Source organism: Tamandua tetradactyla, chromosome 1 (genome assembly GCF_023851605.1).
Source record: "Tamandua tetradactyla isolate mTamTet1 chromosome 1, mTamTet1.pri, whole genome shotgun sequence".
NCBI lineage: Eukaryota > Metazoa > Chordata > Mammalia > Pilosa > Myrmecophagidae > Tamandua > Tamandua tetradactyla.
Window position 1 is genome coordinate 122,953,028 of NC_135327.1, and position 19,311 is coordinate 122,972,338.

The following is a 19,311-nucleotide window of genomic DNA, read 5'->3' on the forward strand; positions in this document are numbered from 1 at the left end:
TATTTACTATTTTTTTTTTTTGGCATAGGCAGGCTCAAGGCTATTTGCTTTTAAAAGCTACTAAATATGCAGCTTTGCATGACAAACTTGTATATACTTTTATTATCTTCTTTTTACTTATCTGTTTTTTCCTACTATTCCTATGCATTGTTAGATAATTTTAAAATATGCATAATTTAAAGAGTATCATATTAATTAATAATTGTTTAATGTGGGTAACTAATTATATAAATAATCTATATCCTAACTCTATATGTGAAAAAAAAACATATAAATTGCAGAACAGTTGGAGAAGTCGGAAAACAAAAAAGGGAAAAAGCAGCAGTTATTTCTATAACAACAGTTATTCCATAGGAAAATTTGGATATAAACCAAAAATGTACAAATACGTTGGATAAATAATAATTCATGTGCCTATTGCTGTGTTTGTTTGATTACAGCTATGACTAAGCTCTAATCAACTAATAAATCATTTGTTTTTAATTTAATTAGGTGTACCCAACATTGGTGTACCAAATGTTTCAATTTGCAGAAGCTGCTGGAATGCAACAGACCAGAAATGAGGTGACTTTTACAATAAAGATTTACTGGTTTACAAATTTACAGTTCTAAGGCCATAAAAATGTCCTAATTGGCATCAACAGGACAATGCTTTCTCTGAAGAAAGGTTACTGGCATCCAGGATTCCTCTGTCACATGGGAAGGCACATGGCCACATCTGCTGGTCCTTCACTCCCAGGTTTCATTGCTTTCAGGTTCCGGCTCTTTCAGTTTCTGTGGCTGCTTCCTTAGCCTCTCCAGAGCATTTCTCAGTGTATTTCCGTCTTTTATCCTCCCACAAAGGACCACAGTAAAGGGATTAAGACCCATCTGGAAAGGGCTGGGTGTCATCTCAATTGAACCAAAAGGTCCACACTCACAATAGGTCTGCACCCACAGGGATAAATTAAAAGAACATGGCCTTTTGAGGGGTATATAACTGCTTCAAACCAGCACAGCCACCAAGTATCATACATATACGAATCATTTTATAATGATGTACCAGAAGTTTTTAGAGTAATTTTAACAAGCATTTACTTAAGATGAAATCAAGAAGGTTATTTGTTATCTGATAATTTCAATATACAGTTACTTCAAGGCTATTTTAGTCAGCTTTAAAAAATAATGAAAGAAATGCTGAAGAGAAATAATACGGTAAACACCTTAAGTACAAATTTTTGTTCATAAAAACTTATAAGCTAAGTACAACTTCTAGGTTTATATTATGGAAAAGAACAGAGAACTTCCTCAAAAAACATGAGCACAAACATGCTTTCAACTTTTAAAGTAAATAACAGTCAAGTGGTAACAAACCACACTGCATACACACACACACATACATACAACACACACAACACATACCAGGTTGAACCAAAGCAAAGAACACTGAAGAACAGATATGTAATTTGTTTTTATTATCTTTGTTTTAATTATCAAAAGCTACTTTCTACTTGAACAGAAAAGTTGTTGACTTGCAACAAATTGCTTTACACCCTAAATCAAATGATAGCAACATTAATAGAATAAAAAAATAAAATTGACAGGGTATTTAATTTAAAAATATATACTATCAAAATAGGGAAATACATAAATATGGAAATAACACAGTTCAATATCATTAAAACTTGACGAATGATGACTTTTCAAAAATGGATATTTTAAAATATAAGTATGCAATATTACAGATAAAATTAACAATCATAAAATATGTTAAACAGTCCTTGTGTTTTATGAAACTATAAAAAAGAAAAGTTTTTAGCTATATTAACAACCATCCACCTTTACTATTAGTTTAACCCTTCTTATACCATATGCAATCATATCCTTTTTGGAATTTTTGTAACTCAAGTAAGACTGTCTCACCATTTCCCCCAGACATATAACTGGTTCTCTGACAAATAAACTCACTGAAAAATGAAGATCAGTATAATTTCACTAATTCCTAGACACAATTACCATGGAGAATGAGGACTAAATCAAAGCCATTGAATGATTTACCAGTATCAAGTAAGAGATTTCTGATACTCACATACAGATATCTACTTCCAAGGGCTAAGTTAAAACTTCCTGAATAGACATCAGAGAAAATTCAAGAATGACTCCAGTGAGAGAGACAATTAAAGAGACTGAGGTCAACAATGACCTCCATATTGTCAAATCAAGTGGTCAATTCTGTAATATCACTTTATTCAGACTCTCAACAGCATCTGACATAGGCTCACACTCACTTCTTCATGAAACACTTTCTTCTTTAGAGCATTGTGGCACCGTGATCTCCTGGTTTACCCCTTACCCAAATGGCTGCTCCTTCTCAGACTCTTCTACTGGTGTCTCTTCCCTTATATCCCTGAATGCCCAATCCCTGAGTGTCAGAGGGCCCACAGCTCTCTTGTCTTCTTTAGCTACATTCCTTCCCCAAATGATCTTATCTAGTATCATGGCTTTAAATTAATTAGATTCTGATTATTACCAAATCTACAAATCCAGCTCTGATATCTCTCTAGGTTCTTTTATCCTTTTATCCAATCGCCTTCTCAACAAGTCCACTGGAATATTTAATAAGTATCTTAAGTTCAAATCAAAACTCATGTAGGCCTGCTCTTTACAAATCTTCCCTGCAGAAGCAAACACCACCATCCTTCACCCAGTTTTGCATTATTTTATTTTCTTCCCTCTCTACTTCAACACATCAGCAGGATCTACTTTTAAAACACAGAACAAATCAGTCCTCTTCTCACCTGTGGGTTAAGTTACCTGTAGGCCTATGTTTCTTTAAGAAGATAAAGGAAAAGCTCACTAGAGATTCTGACAGACACAGCATTTATACACATGAAAAGACTGAAAGTTTATACAGGAATCACCCTAAATGAAACCACAGAAGAGAATTAAGAGCCAAAAAGAAAAGGGTAACAGAAGCTACACAATAATAGAATCAACTTAGAAGCAATCTCCACAACACTATACCATCTCATCAATCTTTACCATTTGTGATTGGGTCCACCTGTTTCTCTAGGAGGAATGGCATAACATAGGAGAAAGGTGCTAAGAGAAAGAGACTTATTTAAATAGACTTTAAAGTATTCACTTAAAAACTAAAAGAGAGACATGAACAATAATTAAGGTACTACATACTGTGCAGAGATCCTTATACTGTAGCTTTTGGAATTTTGTATCTGTGTTTCCTGCACATAGTTCCACATAACCAAGAACAACTTGAAACACAGTATTATGGATGGCTTGGGTAAAGTGCATATGAAGTTGATCCATTGCTGTCTGTGGAGAGAAAAAACTTACAACGTAATTTCATGTTATAAATTTCAACAGACTGGAGAAACACAGGAAAAAAACTTTACCAATTACAGCTACAGCAAAAAGATCCCTATTATTCAGAGTATTATAAATATAATGTTGATTATAGTGCAAATGACCATTCAAATAACCACATCATGTCACTGAAAATAAATGGGACTCAAAAGCAATGCTTTGTTGCTCTGTATTTATGATTGAGCTCTTTCTCAACCTATTTTATTACTCTAATTTTTTTACTCTGGCATACATTTGTTTATAGCACTTGTTACCACTTGATATTACATTAATTTGTTTCTTTAATGTTCATCTCCCATTATAAGGGTATAAAATACACGAGGGTCCATATTCAGATGCCTAGAGCAAGGCACATAGTAGGTATCAATAAATATTTAATGTATGAAAGAATTAATCTTATGGAGGAAATTAGTAGTTATAGAAGTATTTTTGAAGGTCTTTAAATATGTCCCTCAAAATTGTCATGTAACTTCCTTCTTGTATTTTTTCCTAGGCATAGCTTAAGAGATAAAAATTAATAAAGTATGATCAATGACTATATTTCTTTATGAAGATTTTAAAATGGAAATAGAGTTTAAATGCTTTGGTAAACACTTAAACTTCCTTCTAAGGGAGGGGAATAGTTAAAGGAAGGAAACATTGACATCTATCATATTTAAATGTTGTGTAGATAAAATTATAATCTTGTATAAATAGAAGATACAACTTTCAAACCATGACCCTCTGTTTCAAGTTTTTCAAGGAATTCTTGAACAATAAGAATACGTAAAGCATGAGAGCAGTTATGAATCTTTAATGATACATGCAAAGGACCTACTTTACAGATAAATATACAGAAGTTTACGCATCTTTTTGAGGGCATCATGCTGGCCCTTCTGGAACCCATAAAGTCCAAGTTTAGAAGTCGTGATCCAGGACCAACAGCTGAGAAAAAAGAAACTACACATCTTCTCCCACTGGATAATTTAATAAAACTAATATATTGTTTTTTAAAAAACTTACATGAAATTATAAAAATATTAAAACTGGAAAATTCATATAAATCAAAGCAAATTTCTGTAATGCTTTAATCATACTACATAAACTGAGTCTTGTGAACAACTACATTACAATTGCTAGTACAGAATAAAACTCATTTTGTTAAATGAAACCCATTAAGGGCACTACATTAATAAAATTCAGACTTAAGCAATCTTGAAGGTCAACAGATACCTGATTAAGGGAAAAAGTAAACAACCTTTCAAAACTAACCTGTGTTTTTCCAAGAAGTCGATAAGCTTGTTGAACTTTGGTATAATGGTTAACATCAAAATTCTTACAGATTTTGGAAAGGGCTACATCCAACTGTTCCTATGTAATTAAAAGAGGAGTCAAGAAGTAGTTAAGGAATTAGGTTTTGAAAGTAATGAAAAGAAAACATTAAGTCTAATTTCTCACTTTCAGTTAATAGCTAAATATAACTGGTGTCACACTGGATTTAGGAGTAAAAAATTAAAATGAAATTACAAATAAATTACAATTAACATTAATTAGAAAATTAAATCAAGTTTACTGAGATATGATTAACATCTGAGTTTCTAAAATACCATTTTGTTTCAAGGGACACAAAATAACTACAATAATTTCTTAAGGAATTTCATTTTTTAAAATTTTTATGTAAGTTTATATTCCCTGAAACACTGGTTAATCTTAATTTATCTGAACTGAATTTGTAGAACTATTGAAAATCAATAAAATAATCCTTTTGTAATTATTGAAAAGAAATTCTCAAGACTGCATTGAACTCAAAAATACTTACCTCAATGTTTGAGCTTTTATATCTAAATGTATTGACTTTGAGTGTCTATTTCAATGGTCTCATTTTAAAATAAAGATTTTCTACATAAATACAGCATAACAGTGCATATTTTAAGAGTAAACAAATACCTTTCAACAGAAAAAGCTCATGAAAACTATTCAGAGGACTGTTTACTTACGGGTTTTCAAAGCACTTATGCGTTTTACAGTAAATATTTGCATTCATGATCAAAAACTACTTTCACAAAAGGTCATCAGAAAGTCCAGCCTCAACTTTTATAAGTACTCTTACCAAGAAAACAATAAGACAAATACCAGAAGAAACCATATCTTTATTTCAATAAATACCTTACCTTGCAAAGACTGCAAACAAAAGAGACAAACTGAATATATGTAGGAAGAAAAGCAAGGTTTGTGCTCACAATGATGTATCTTTTCCTTTCCAGTTCCTACATTTACCATGAACTGGAATTTAGGAGACTTTCTATCAGCTAATATGTATTCTTAACTAAACCAATTCACTAAACTAAAAGGGAGACGCTGTTGGTAAAAAAAAATTAACACACAGAAAATATTTTGGCTACAACTAATATAATGAGGACATATGTACAACTAAGTTTGCAAATATTGTTTTCAGTTCTCATGCCGACAGTATCACTGTGTTTACAAGCAGATTAACACTAACTTGGCCATGCACACATATTCCAGACAAAAACACTGGAAACACTGGCAATAATACGAAAGCCAAAATATGAGGTGCACCAGTGCCATTCAAAAAGCTCTAAGAAGAAAAAGCCATTTAACTTATGATATAACTCCTCTTACCTCAATTTGTTCTAAAGTATCTTGCAGCTTTGAATTCAGCTCACTGTTTAATAAAACAGAGTATCAGACATATCTATCTTTAAAACAAAAAAACTAAAGGCTCAATAAATAAATGCTAACAATAAATGTTCAATACATTAAAAAAGAAACAGTATGAGTGATAAACCTTGCTGCTGATTCTACAGAAGCCATCTGGAAGAAATTCTATGCTCCTAATCCAATGGAATTTAAAAGATATTTCATACACAAATACACATACATATAAAGGTATAAAATTAAAATTACTTATATTAAAAAAATCTCTAGAAGTGTAAAACAAAAAATTAATTTTAAATGGTTACTTCTGAGAAGGAGAGAACAGAATGAGGTGAAAGGGAAGAAAGCTAGATCAATCTAAATGTACATCGTTTTATATTTTTGACAAGAGCCATATAAATATTTTTCATAATAAAAAATTAAAGTCATAGGGTGGGCAATGGTGGCACAGTGGCAGTATCCTCGCCTGCCATGTTGGAGACCTAGGTTTGATTCCCAGTGCCTGCCCATGTAAAAAAAAAAAAAAAAAAAATTAAAGCCATAAACTTTTTTATAAAGAGGAATTCTTAATATGAAAAAAATGAATTTAACTATATAGCAAACTAGTGGAAGAATTGCTTCTAAAAGCACAGCAATTTTACTGAATATTCCTAATGTACTATATCTAAAAACAATATTATCATTTTAAAGCTATTATAAATAAGTATATATTGAATATATTATATACTACATTAGTAATTATGTTAATGTCCCCAAGACCAAAGACCTTCAGCATAAGAATAAATTAAAGAATATAAAACTAAATTGTGAAGTTTAACTGGAAGTTTCTATTTGAATTCATGACTGATTTTTTTTCTTTCTAAAAGAATGTATGTTACCTGGTTCAGTCTGCTGAAAGGCCATAACAACACAGCAGCTATTAACATCCCTAGATTACAGTCCCTAAATACCATAACTAATAAAAGAAGCCAAAGCTCTTTGGTGAAATGGCTAATTTTAGGTCTGAAGCAAAAATATAACAAAATAAGCCAGAAACATATTACTCTGCAAAAAAAAATAAATAAAGCTACCAAACACATGTGGAGCTAGATCACAAACGTTGATAAAAGACATCAACAAAACCTACAACATATACCATATTTAATGGTAAAAGATTATGAGACTAGAAACAGTCAAGGATACCTCTATCACCATTTCTAGTCAATATTATACTATGGGTACTAGACAGTACAAAACTCTTTGAGACCAAAGGAAGAAAATTTTATTATGTCCAGAACCTTGGTTTTCTATAGCACATAATCTAACTCAGCCTGTCTGGATAGATTATTTAAGCAATCCAAACACAGGGAGCCCAGAATAAGAATGAGAGCCTTTAATCGTCTATAGTTTAATATAATATCTGGATATATGCAGGCATATTAACAGGTAATCAAAAAGTATTAGCAAAGTCCCTTTAGGGTTGGAAGAAAAATTATGGAACTGTTAAACTTTACGAACAGGGAAACCCTGGATACTATGCCAAACATTAGGGACACCCAAATTAGTTGGCCAAGCCCTTGATCTTGAGGCTTGCTCTTGTGAAACTTACGTATGTAGCAGAGATGCTTAGCCTACCCATAGGTATACCTAAAAGTCACCTCCGGAGGACCTCTTTTGTTGTTCAGATGTGGCCTTTTTCTCTCTAAGCCCAACCCTGCCAATGAAAGCACTGACCTCCCCCATATCTGCGACATGACATCCAAGGATGAAAGTCTCCCTGGTGGCATGGCCCTGGCACAATGGGATCAACAATGCCATTCTGACAAAAAAGGGGAAAAGAAGTGTAACAAATAAGGTATCAGTGACTGAGAGAGTTCAAATAGAGCCAAGAGTCTATACTGGAGGTCACTCTTATTAATGCTTCACTTAGACATTGCTACCTATCATAACATGCCAACCAAAACCATTCCTGCCAATCCTAAAGAATACCTAGGGCATTATATAAGATTCTACAAAGTTTCCATGAACTGGGGTAACTCTCCAAAACCTACCACCTCCAGATGGATTCCGGGATCAGATAAGTCCTGAAATGTAGAGGGGTCAGCCCTTTCAGAATATCAACTAGTTCCACCCCACTATTTCAGATTATCAACAGCCCCTACCAACATGAAAAAGTTAGAAGGGCATAGTCCAAATACTTCTAAAGAGTTGGGGAAAGATCAAAGGTGATGGTGGAATTATACAGAGAAGACTGGGTTTAACAAATGAGTATGGTGCTGAACCATTATACTAAGGTTTCTTTTAGCCTCCAGGTTTCTTAGAGCAGCTAGAATAGAAACCCAAAATTAGGGAATTGTAACTCATACCAAACTCTGAAATCTCTTCTACAACTAATTGTTGTGATGCACTCTGAAACTTATTGCTTTTATGTATATATGTTATTTAAACAGAAAGAGGAGTATAACAGAGAAGGTAGGTTTTAACAAATGAGTATGACTGCAGAATCATTATACTGATATTTCTGTCGATCTCCAGTGTTTTGAAGCAGCTGTTAAAATGTACTTGGAAATTTATTGCTTTTTTGTATATATGTTACGTTTCACACACACACACATACACACAGACAGTGCAATAGGACAAGAAAAAGAAGTGAAAAGGAAAGCAAGAAATTAAAAAGTCATTATTAGCAGCAAAGGGATTGTGTGGGTAGAAAATTCTAAAAAATCTATAGATAAAACAAAGGATTTAAGAACTAAAAATTGACAGCAAGGACACCAGATAAAATTTAAAATTTCAAAAATAAAATTAATTTCTATATATTAAGAAGAAAGAATGACAGATGGAATTTTTTTAAATATATCATTTATAACAGCATTAAAGAAACCAAATTCCTACGAATAAATCTAGCAAAACATAAGAAAGACCTCCACACAGAAAACAGTACTGAGTAAAAATAAAGACAACTTAAAAACATGGAACAACATACTATGCTAATAGATTAAAACCTTTACTATACTTATCAATTCTCACCAAAATTTTATTCAAATCTCTAACAGGTTCCTTTTTTATTTAATTTGTAGAACCAGACAAGCTGCTTTTCAAATTTATAAAAAATTCAAAGGGCTGAGACTAGCCAAGACAATATTGAAGAATAAAAATAAAGTTGGAAGATTCATACAACCAAATAGGTAAGGGCTTATTATAAAGGTACAGCAATGAAACAGTGATATTGGCATAAGGATACACAAACAGATCAAAAGAACGGAATACAAAAGAGGGAAAAAGGCTGAACATACTTGTCAAAGCAGATGTCCAAATAACTAATAAACATATAAATAGGCAGTCTGTCCCAACACTTATTCCAGAAATGCAAATCCAACTTCAAGACAGCATAACAAACAATTAGAATGCCTAAAGTATTTTTCAAAAACTAAAACTGACTTTATCAAATGTTGGCAAAGATGTAGAGCAAATGGAACACTCATTCAATGCTACAGAAAAGGTATACTGTTATAACTTCTTTGAAAAACTGTAATAACTACTGAAACAACACATAATTACTCTATGTCTCTGCCATTCTAGTCCTGGATATATATCAACAGAAATGCATATATATTACTCGAAGCTTTACTTGTAATAGGCAAAAACTTGAAGTAACACAATTGCCTATCAACAGTTGAATGGATAAAGTGTGGTATATTCATACAATGAAATCCTTTAGCTATGAAAACATATTAACTGAATCTCAAAAACAATTTTGGACAAATAAGAGCAGTGATTACCTTGGGGGAGTAACGACTAAAGTACGACATGAGGGAAGCTTCTGAGGTATTAGAAGCATTCCATTTCTATTTCTATTTCTAGATGGTAATTACATGGGTATGTTCACTTTGTAAAAGTTCACTGAGATATATACTTAGGAAACATGACTAAACGTGATTTTTTTTTCCTTTAATTCTCACTAGGGGAGTAAAAAAAACAGAACTGACATTATTGGAACAACAATATCTCATTACTGGAAAAGATTTGTGATATCTATCAAAATAAATACAATCCATTGAAAAAATATTCTAACACAGAAAGGTTAAAGCAGAAATAAAATAAAAAAACAGTAAAAAGAAGAGAAAAAGGTCGTTTAATATACCAAAGTATAGAAGGTTTTAAAAATCTTGTATAAAAACTGATGTCTATTAATTATAAATTTGTCACTTAAAATCTTAGCAGCTAAAGTAAATAGGGAGACACACAATATTCAATTCAGTGTGCATAATATCAAAACATACCAGAAGTTCAAGGGAAAAAAAAATAGTCATTAAAAACAAACAAACAAAAAACAGGCAAACAAAAACACTTAAGTTCGAAGAGAAAATTTTATCAGAGTCTTGATAAAGTGACCCTTTTATCCCCTAAGGTACAAATTCTTAACAAGATCCTTACAGTTTATACAATAATGAATTCCTTGCCTTTGCTTCTTACAGTCTTTCAATGCTAGCTAAGGACATACACCAGCCAGAGTATTATATATTAAAAGCAATCTGTCAGAGAAGTAAAATCACTATAATACAAGCATCCAATTCTTTGATGGTCTCAAGGGTAAATGTTCAAACATATAGAGAAATTATATCATCTCCTGCAAATACTACTTCTCATAAGTAAACTTTTGATTAAAGTTGAGAATTGAAAAGTATGTTCTCCGGTAAAAACTGAAAGTGAGGAAAATAATATGCTTTGACAAGGAACAGTGAAAAGCTGATTAGAAAAATTAAAGTCTCTAACCAGTATTATGCCTGGAAAATGGTCCATATCCACAGATATAAGTTAAGGGGAATACTTGTAGGCAGGACTTGAGATTTTTCTTTAAAAAATAATTCTGGCAAAACTCCTGCCCAGAAAATTAACAAATGAATGAATAAAGAAAGAGAGAAAGTAAGGAAGCAAGCAAGAAAACTAACTAGTTAGCTAGCTAAAGGTCTCAAAATAAAATGCTCAAAAGACTAGTCAAGCTAATTTCTCACCACTAGTGTCAAGACCATTAAAGTAACAGAAGAAGCCACATCTGGAACTATTAAAGTTATAGAAGAAAACACAGATTTTTATAAATAAACTCAGAAAAGCTGAATTTCATAAAATAAAATGATGAATTTGGTTTTCAATTTCTACTATCACAAGCATATTCATGAATATATACATATATATAAATATATACATAAAGACTCCTACAAATCAATAACAGACTAGCAACCAACTGGACAATGGGCAAAGAATACAGGCAATTCACAGAAAAGGGAAATAAAGATGACTCAAAAACATGACACTACAGTTAACTTTGCTGAAAATAAATGCAATACAAATGAAAACTACAATAACGTACTTCTTACTCTTTGGTTTGGCAAAGGCCAAAATGTCTGATAAGATTTGGGATTGTTGTGGGTTTGGGGAAACAGACTTTCTGTTAGCCTGGTGGTGGGAGTGAAAAGACAGATTAACATCTACATCTACCAAATTTTAAAAGCATATATCCTCAGACCATTACTTTCTTGGACTAATCTCCAAGACATATCAACAGTTAAGAAAAAATTGTAAGATACAGATGATCAGGGCCACTGTGCTACCTAACTCACAGAGTCATTCTTAGCATGGTAGTCTGTGCTGGGCAGGAAGGAGGAAGAGGAAAGAGAATACACATCTGCAAATGTTGTACATACAGAGACAACTTCTAAAAGGATAGGATGAAATTGGCTGCATCTAAGAAGAGTAACAAGGTAGTTTGGGGGACATAGCTGACATCTCTAAATTACACAACCTGAAATTATTTCTGATGTATCGGGTATACCAAAATTTCTTAGTTAATATCTATTATAAACTTAATAAAGCATCACCCTTTAAAATATATTCTAAACATCCATGAAAAAGCATATTTTTGCTGTTAAAATCGTAAATACATTTTTCTAGTTATCATACTTGAACTAATCTTTTTTGACCCAAATGCAAAAAGTTTCATTTTCATAGCCTGTAACGGAACAGAGGGAATTTGACCTAAAACATACGCAGAGTAGAATTCTAATTCTCTATGTACACTCAACCTCTATAGGCCTCAGTTTCCTCATTTGTTAAGTGAGCTGCACAGTAAGACATCTAAGGAATCATAACTCCACATAGTGCATGGGAAAAGAACAGAATAGGAAGAAAGAAAAATTACTCAGAGCACAGGGTTTGAAGTCACAGAAATTGTGCTAAAAATCCCAGCTACTCATCTTACTAGCTGTGTGACCTTAAGCAAGGTACTTAGTCTTTCTGAGCCTTTCTTCATCTATAAAATAGAGACAATAATATCCACTTCCTAGAGATTCACTGCAATAACACCTGCAATAAAAGCACCCTGCCTAGCAAATGGTAAAATTACTCAATTAATGACGCTCTATTATGCAGAGTCATAGAGACCACAGTCATAAGTTCTGCTTCCATCATCTGCCACTTTCTCCAGACCTTTGCTCCATTATTGACCCACTTTTCTTGAATTTTAATTCTCTCGTCTCACTCCTTTCTCTCATCTAAAAAAGTAGACTGAAGCCTCAACCTTAGAAAGAATTATTTTTTAAAGCCTGCTTTGCTCTCAAGATAACATTCCAGTTTGTCCTTTCTTTAGCCAATAAGAATATGTGGTTCAGATATGAGCTAGACAAAGTTCCTTAACTTCTCTGATAACCTCAGCTATATAATAGATGTCTTCACCTCATTAAGGGTTGCAATGGTAAGAAAACTGCAAAATGTCCATCACAATGCCTCCGTGTAGAAAAGAGTTCAATATATCTCTAAGCCACACACACCTCTGCCCCAAAGTCTTTATCTCCTCTTCACCCAGATTGCTTCTTCTTTCATGTTCCCTTTCCAGATGCAGCATCACTAGGCACTCGATCCAAGCTAGAAATATCAGATACATCTTTAATTCTTCTGTCTCTTCATATTTAAGTGGTGACTCAATTCTGATAATTCCACCACTTCAATATTTGACATGTCCAGCTACACTTCTGCTTTCTCAATTATGTGCCTGAATTCAAGCACTATCCACTTTTGAATTATCACAATAGCCTCCCAGTGAATTTCTGTGCAATGCACACACATCGCAATCTTCAATCCATTTGTCTATCTGACAAATGTCACAGACCTACTATATGCCAAGCTTTGTACAACATCCTCCAAAAATGTTAGAGATAGCTCTCTGAGCAGGGGTGTAACTTCAGATCGAATTTCGTCAATGTTCCTGTTTGGTTTTGTAGACAGTGTTTTCAAAGAACTTGCACATGAATGATTTTAGGCAAAACAAGTACTTTCCAGTCCCATGGGCCCTAGCATTTCCTACTGTCTGTCATCTGGCAGTTTCACATTTATGTTACCTGACTGGTCCCTAAAGAAATCTGAATTTACAGCTATAATGTAAAACAAAGACAAAATCACATCAATCCCCTGCTTTAAAACCTTTATTGGTCCCCATTAAACATAAGATAAAGTCAAATATTGTATGGCATGTAAGAAACGTCACAATTTAACTTCCTATTCATTTTTCAGGGCCTATATTTTAACCACACAGATTGTGTGCAATTCTGCAAACAAACCACAGATTTTTCACAACCTCTGTTTTTAGTATAATGGTCACAATAACTAGAACATTCCTTCTTTCTTTCTCACTCATAAATATCCATCTATCTTTCCAGATTCTGGGAAGTCTTCCCTGTTAATTGATGACACATTGTTTCACAACATTTTGTTCACTGCAACTACAGAAAGGAATATCTGTACCATGTCCCTAAGGCAGAGACTATAGCTTATTCCCCAGTGACTCCCCAAGACTAAATTCACTGCTTGACACAGCGCATATACTCAATAAATACTTGCTGAATCGTACCTACAATGCAGAGAAAAATGGTAAAATTTTATTATTACCCCTTTAGCACCTATTTCCTACCTTCATAAAGATAACTACAGAGATAGGAGAAAAAGAATCAAATAGACTATGGGTCTATAAGGGCCTTAGAGAAGAGAAAAAGAGAGATGAGAAGAGCTAAAGCTAGTTTCACTTCTCTATCATGTAGGGTTCAGAAATTCCCCTAAGCCAAAGCTAGAGGCAAAAATATGGGCAAACAAGAACAACTAGAATAATAAATAATTCAGAACTGGCATTTGAGTTTGGAGGAAAAAGAAAGATATCTAAATTCATTCTAAGGTTAAAATAATGATTTTTTTAGCTTCTCTGTTGAAAAAATGGGCTTTAGGGTCTATTTACAAAGTTATAAATCTAGATGTTATTTTTATTGCTGCTATTATTTACAGTTAAATTTTTTCTATATCCTAAGTATAAAGGATTAATGCAAGCATTATAATGTAAAAAGTATGTAGAAAATTCTGAATATAAAATTCATAAATCATAAAATCTGCTTTTATTAACAATGCTTTCAAAATCTAGAATTCCCTACCAATTAAACATACATATATAAAAATTAGAAGTATACATACAGACTGTACAACCTTTAAAGAAGAGCCCTTAACCTTTATTTAGAAACGTGAATTCATGCTATTTCAGGCAATAAATTAAAGTAGCTAAGAGGCTTTTTACAGAAACATTTTGATAAATAAGAAATGCATTATGGTGAAAAAAAATCAGTAGTACTAGATGGAAGAGTAAGAGCTATTAAAAACTATCTGCAAACTGAATGGAATGAATCAAACTATTCTCTAGAATATCTTTACCATCACTACAGAAATTATTAAAGATAACAAATCCAGAAATAATTAAATAATAGTATTCTTTTAAGCAGCTGACTTTGAACATACACACGCACACAGGCATACAATGAGTCCTAGAAAAGTAGCATATAAAATAAAATTTTATACAAAGTTGACATACAGAGAAACAAGATGGTATAGAGGTAATTAGTATTTTTATGATCTTCTCCTGGCCTCTTATTAACAAGCAATGTGATTTAAATTAAGTTCCTTAGTATCTCTGGGAATCCGTTTCCTATATAATGTTAGGCTAGATCTGAAGGGCTGCTTCTAGTTCTTAAGTCTTACAATTCTATTATATGCCAAATGCCAATTAAAATTCTTTGTATATGTCCAAGTACTAAAATTTATAGGATAAATTTAAGCAAATAGATTTAACTCTCTACCATGTGCCTATTAGCTAAGGTGGGTTTTCAGGAGCTTCAATCCACTCACAGGTAACAAAATTTATCAACAGACTTCAGAGAAAATCTGATTTTCCAACACTTTGATGCTAAGCCAACAAACCAGATGCACCCTGAAATATCCGCATGATCCTTCAAACCAGGTATTACCAGACTGCAATAGAACTCCTATAACCATTATAGATTTACCGTGATCTCAGTCCCCACTCTGCTCAAAAATCCCTGACCTAATCCAGAACCACATCACCACAGAGAAAGTTCATAGCTCATTATGAAGAACAAATGCTCAAAATATCTCTAAACGTGATGAATTATAATTCTAGAGCAGAGATCCGGGACCACAGGCCAAATATGGCCAGCCAATTATTTTTCTAAATAAAGTTTTCTTGAAACACAGCCACATCCACTTGTTTTCATAATGTCTGTCTATGGCTGCATTCGTTTCACAATAGCAGGGTTGACACCACATGACCTACAAAACTCAAGTATTTAATATTTGTATCTCTAAAGACACGGTTCTCTGACCCTTTTCTAGAGTACAGCAGAAGACTTTTAGTTGATCAGTCAAGATTAAAAGAAAATATTTATATATATATATGTGTGTGTGTGTATTAAGTATTTTAAGTAAAATTGAATAAATGTATTTCATTCATCCACTGTGTGATTTAGTCAATACCTTTTCTTTGCACCTGATGGTTGCTTTAACTTCTTATCTCAAATGAACCAAAGAACAAATGAATTATTTGCAATTTCAAATTTTAGTTCTCTAAAGTGAATGAAGAACTTAAGCACTAAAGTGAAGCAATTTGAATGCCAAATCACATTTAATTAACTTATACCCCCCAATTTTTAGGAGCTTTCCCATCTATAACAAATTCAAAAAAGAAATTTATTTTTAAAAACTTGGTTTTTTGCCTCTCTTACAAATTCAACTTACTTTCAAAAACTTTCATTTCATTAGTTTATCTACTTAAATAGCACAAATATAGTAACAAACACAACTGGCAAAAGGAGGTTTAAGAAAAAATATGTTTAACTCTAGTAAATACAAGCTCAGCTATTGGAGCAGAACAATAAAAACTATAAGCCATCAAGACAATAGTGATTAGATAAAGAGAGTATAGTGAGAAGTGGTTAAGAGCACAAGCTCTGTAATCCAACAGACCTAAATTTAAATCCTTAATTTTAAAATGCACAAATTTCCACATTGATAAAATGGAGACAATAATAACACCTCAGAGGATTATTTCATGAATACCAAATAAGAAAATCTAAGGAAAATGATTAGAATACATGACACACACAGTAAAGGCCAAAAAATTCAAATATTATTAATATCATAATCATCACTATTATCACCATCATCATGATGCAATTTTCAAAATTTCACTGAGAAAACACTATTAAAATCTGATTTAAAACTATTGTACGGTCAGCACCTGCCACGGCTAACAGTGCCTAGAAGCAACTCCCACTTCAATAAAAGTCATTATCTCCCATTTCAGCAGGGGTGTAAGAGGCAAGCCATTCACAATATGAATACCAATGATGATCTTTTGGATAAGTGCCCTGTGCTTTTTACTAGTGTATTATTCCATTAAAATGAAATAGAAAATCCCAGAGAACAAATAAATTTCAGTTGCTCTTGATATAATAAATAAAATAGCATCAGGCAGGCCACAGTGGCTCAGGAGGCAGATTTCTCGCCTGCCATGCCAGAGACTCAGGTCTATGAGTATCAGTGTGCAAATGTCTGCTTGTATCATTGATTTCAGCTCTTCTGGGCATATACCAAGTAGTGCTATTGCTGGGTCATAAGGCAACTTGATATTTATTTCCTAAGGAACTGCCAAACAATCTTCCATAGCGGGTGCAACATTATACATTCCCACCAGCAGTGCATAAGTGTCCCAGTTTCTCCACATCCTCTCCAACATTTATAGTCTCCTGTTTAACAGCAGCCATTCTTACAGGTGTAAGGTGGTATCTCATTGTAGTCTTGATCTTCATTTCCCTTACAGCCAATGAAAATGAGCATCTCTTCATGTGCTTTGGGCCATCTGTACTTGCTCTTCAGAAAAATGTCTATTCAAACCTTTAGCCCATTTTATACTTGGGTTGTTTGTGCTTTTGTTGTTGAGTTGTATGATTTATTTGTATATACAAGAAATCAACCTTCGTCTGATATGAGATTTCCACATATTTTCTCCCATTGAGTTAGCTACCTCTCCACCTTTTTGAAGTGCAGAAGCATTTGATTTTGAGGAGTTCCCATTTATCTATTTTGTTGTTGTTGCTTGTGCTTTGAGTGTAAAGTTTAGGAAGCTACCTCCTATTACTAGGTCTTGAAGATGTTCCCCTACATTTTCTTCCAGAAGCTTTATAGTCCAAGTTCTTATATTTCAGTGTTTGATCCACTTTGAATTAATTTTTGTATAAGGTGTAAGATAGGGGTCCTCTTTCATTCTGTTGGCTATTGATATCCAGTTCTTCCATACCCAATTACTGAAAAGACATTTTGTCCAAGTTTGGATAGAAGATCTCAACAAACCAATCACAAGACATTCAATCAATCATCAAAAATCTGACACTGTCTTCCTTACCCCTCTGTTCTGAATTACTTTAACCCCAACCTGTTCAGCTTTGTTCTACCTTTAAATATCAGGTTATATATATAAAACAGCCTCTCAAAATCCAGAAATAATAATCACCACTCGGGACTTAACATGTCTGCTCTAAAAGCTTACAATCTAGGCCCGTTTTCTTATAAGCTTTTCTGAAGGTGATGATACCATTCTTTTTTTTTGTTTCTGCCTTATTTTGTCTCACCAAATGTCTCACATGTTCATTCACATCATTGTATGCCTCACAACATTGTTTCTTCCTGGAATATTTGATAAAATTCCCCTGTGAAGCCATCCAGCCCAGGGCTTTTCTTTATAGGAAGATTTTTGATGACTATTTCTTTCTGAGTCAGTGTGTGCCTCCAGGAATTTGTCCATTTCATCTAAGTTGCTGGTTTGTTGGTGTATAGTTGTTCATAGTATCTTCTTATGATTTCTTTTATTTCTTCAGGGTCTGTGGTAACGCACCCCTTCTCATTTCTGATTTTGTTTATTTGCATCCTCTCTTTTTATTTCTTTGTCAGTCTTGCTAGTGGCCCATCAATTTTATTGATTTTCTCGAAGAACCAACTTTTGGTTTTATTGATTATTTCTATTGTTCTTTTGTGCTCTCGTTCATTTATCTCTGCTTTAATTTTTGTTATCTCTCTTCTTCTATTTGCTTTGGGGTTTGTTTGCTGTTCTTTCTCAAGTTCCTCTAGGTGTGCTGTTAAGTCCTCGATTTTTGCTCTTTTTTTTTTTAATATAAGCATTTAGGGCAATAAATTTCCCTTTCAGCCCAGCCTTTGCCACATCCCACAAGTTTTAATAAGTTGTATTCTCATTTTTATCCATCTCCAGATAGCTACTGGTTTCTCTAGCAATTTCTTCTTTGACCCACTGGTTGTTAAAGAGTGTATTATTTAATTTGTGAATGTTCTCGTTCTTTGGTGGTTATTGAGATCCAGCTTCATCCCATTGTGATCAGAGAAAGTGCTTTGAATAATTTCAATGTTAAAGTTATAAAGACCTGTTTTGTGCCCCAGCATATGATCTATCCTGGAGAATGTTCCATGAGCACTAGAGTTGACCCTTTAATTAGTATATAGTGTCCTTCTTTGTCTCTTATGATGTCTTTACATTTAAAGTTTTTTGTCAGATATTAGTATAGCTACTCCTGCTTCCTTTGGGTTACACCTTACGTGGAAAATCTTTTTCCATACTTTCACTTTCAATCTATTTCTACCATTGTGACTAAAATGAGTCTCTTGTAAGCAGCATATAGCTGGATTATGTTTCTTTAGCCATTCTGTCAATCTGTACCTTTTAATTGATAAGTTTGGTCTGTTAACATTCAAAGTTATCAATGAAAGGCGTTTCTTGATTCTATCGTCTTATCTTTTTAATTTTATTTGTCAGATCTTTCTCTGTGTATTCTTTAAATTACCCTTAGTGGTACTATTCAATTCTGTGCCCTCCTCACCTCCCTTTCCTGTGTTTGTTCTTTCAGCCAGCAGAACTCC

The 19,311-nt window shown here is 33.2% G+C and overlaps 1 protein-coding gene across 6 annotated transcripts in view; it reads right to left on the reverse strand.

The window, feature by feature from the left end:
- VPS50 (VPS50 subunit of EARP/GARPII complex) overlaps positions 1-19,311 on the reverse strand; it is a 182,926-nt gene that overhangs the window by 123,625 nt on the left and 39,990 nt on the right. For all 6 annotated transcript variants that reach the window (XR_013160549.1, XM_077123771.1, XM_077123730.1 and 3 more), the window contains exons 10-12: positions 5,986-6,028; positions 4,615-4,713; positions 3,172-3,312 (exon numbers count right to left, since the gene is read on the reverse strand). Coding sequence is in view for 5 of the 6 variants with exons in the window: in XM_077123771.1 (XP_076979886.1) it covers positions 3,172-3,312; positions 4,615-4,713; positions 5,986-6,028 (283 nt within the window). In the remaining variant the exon portion in view is untranslated. The remainder of the gene's footprint in view (positions 1-3,171; positions 3,313-4,614; positions 4,714-5,985; positions 6,029-19,311) is intronic.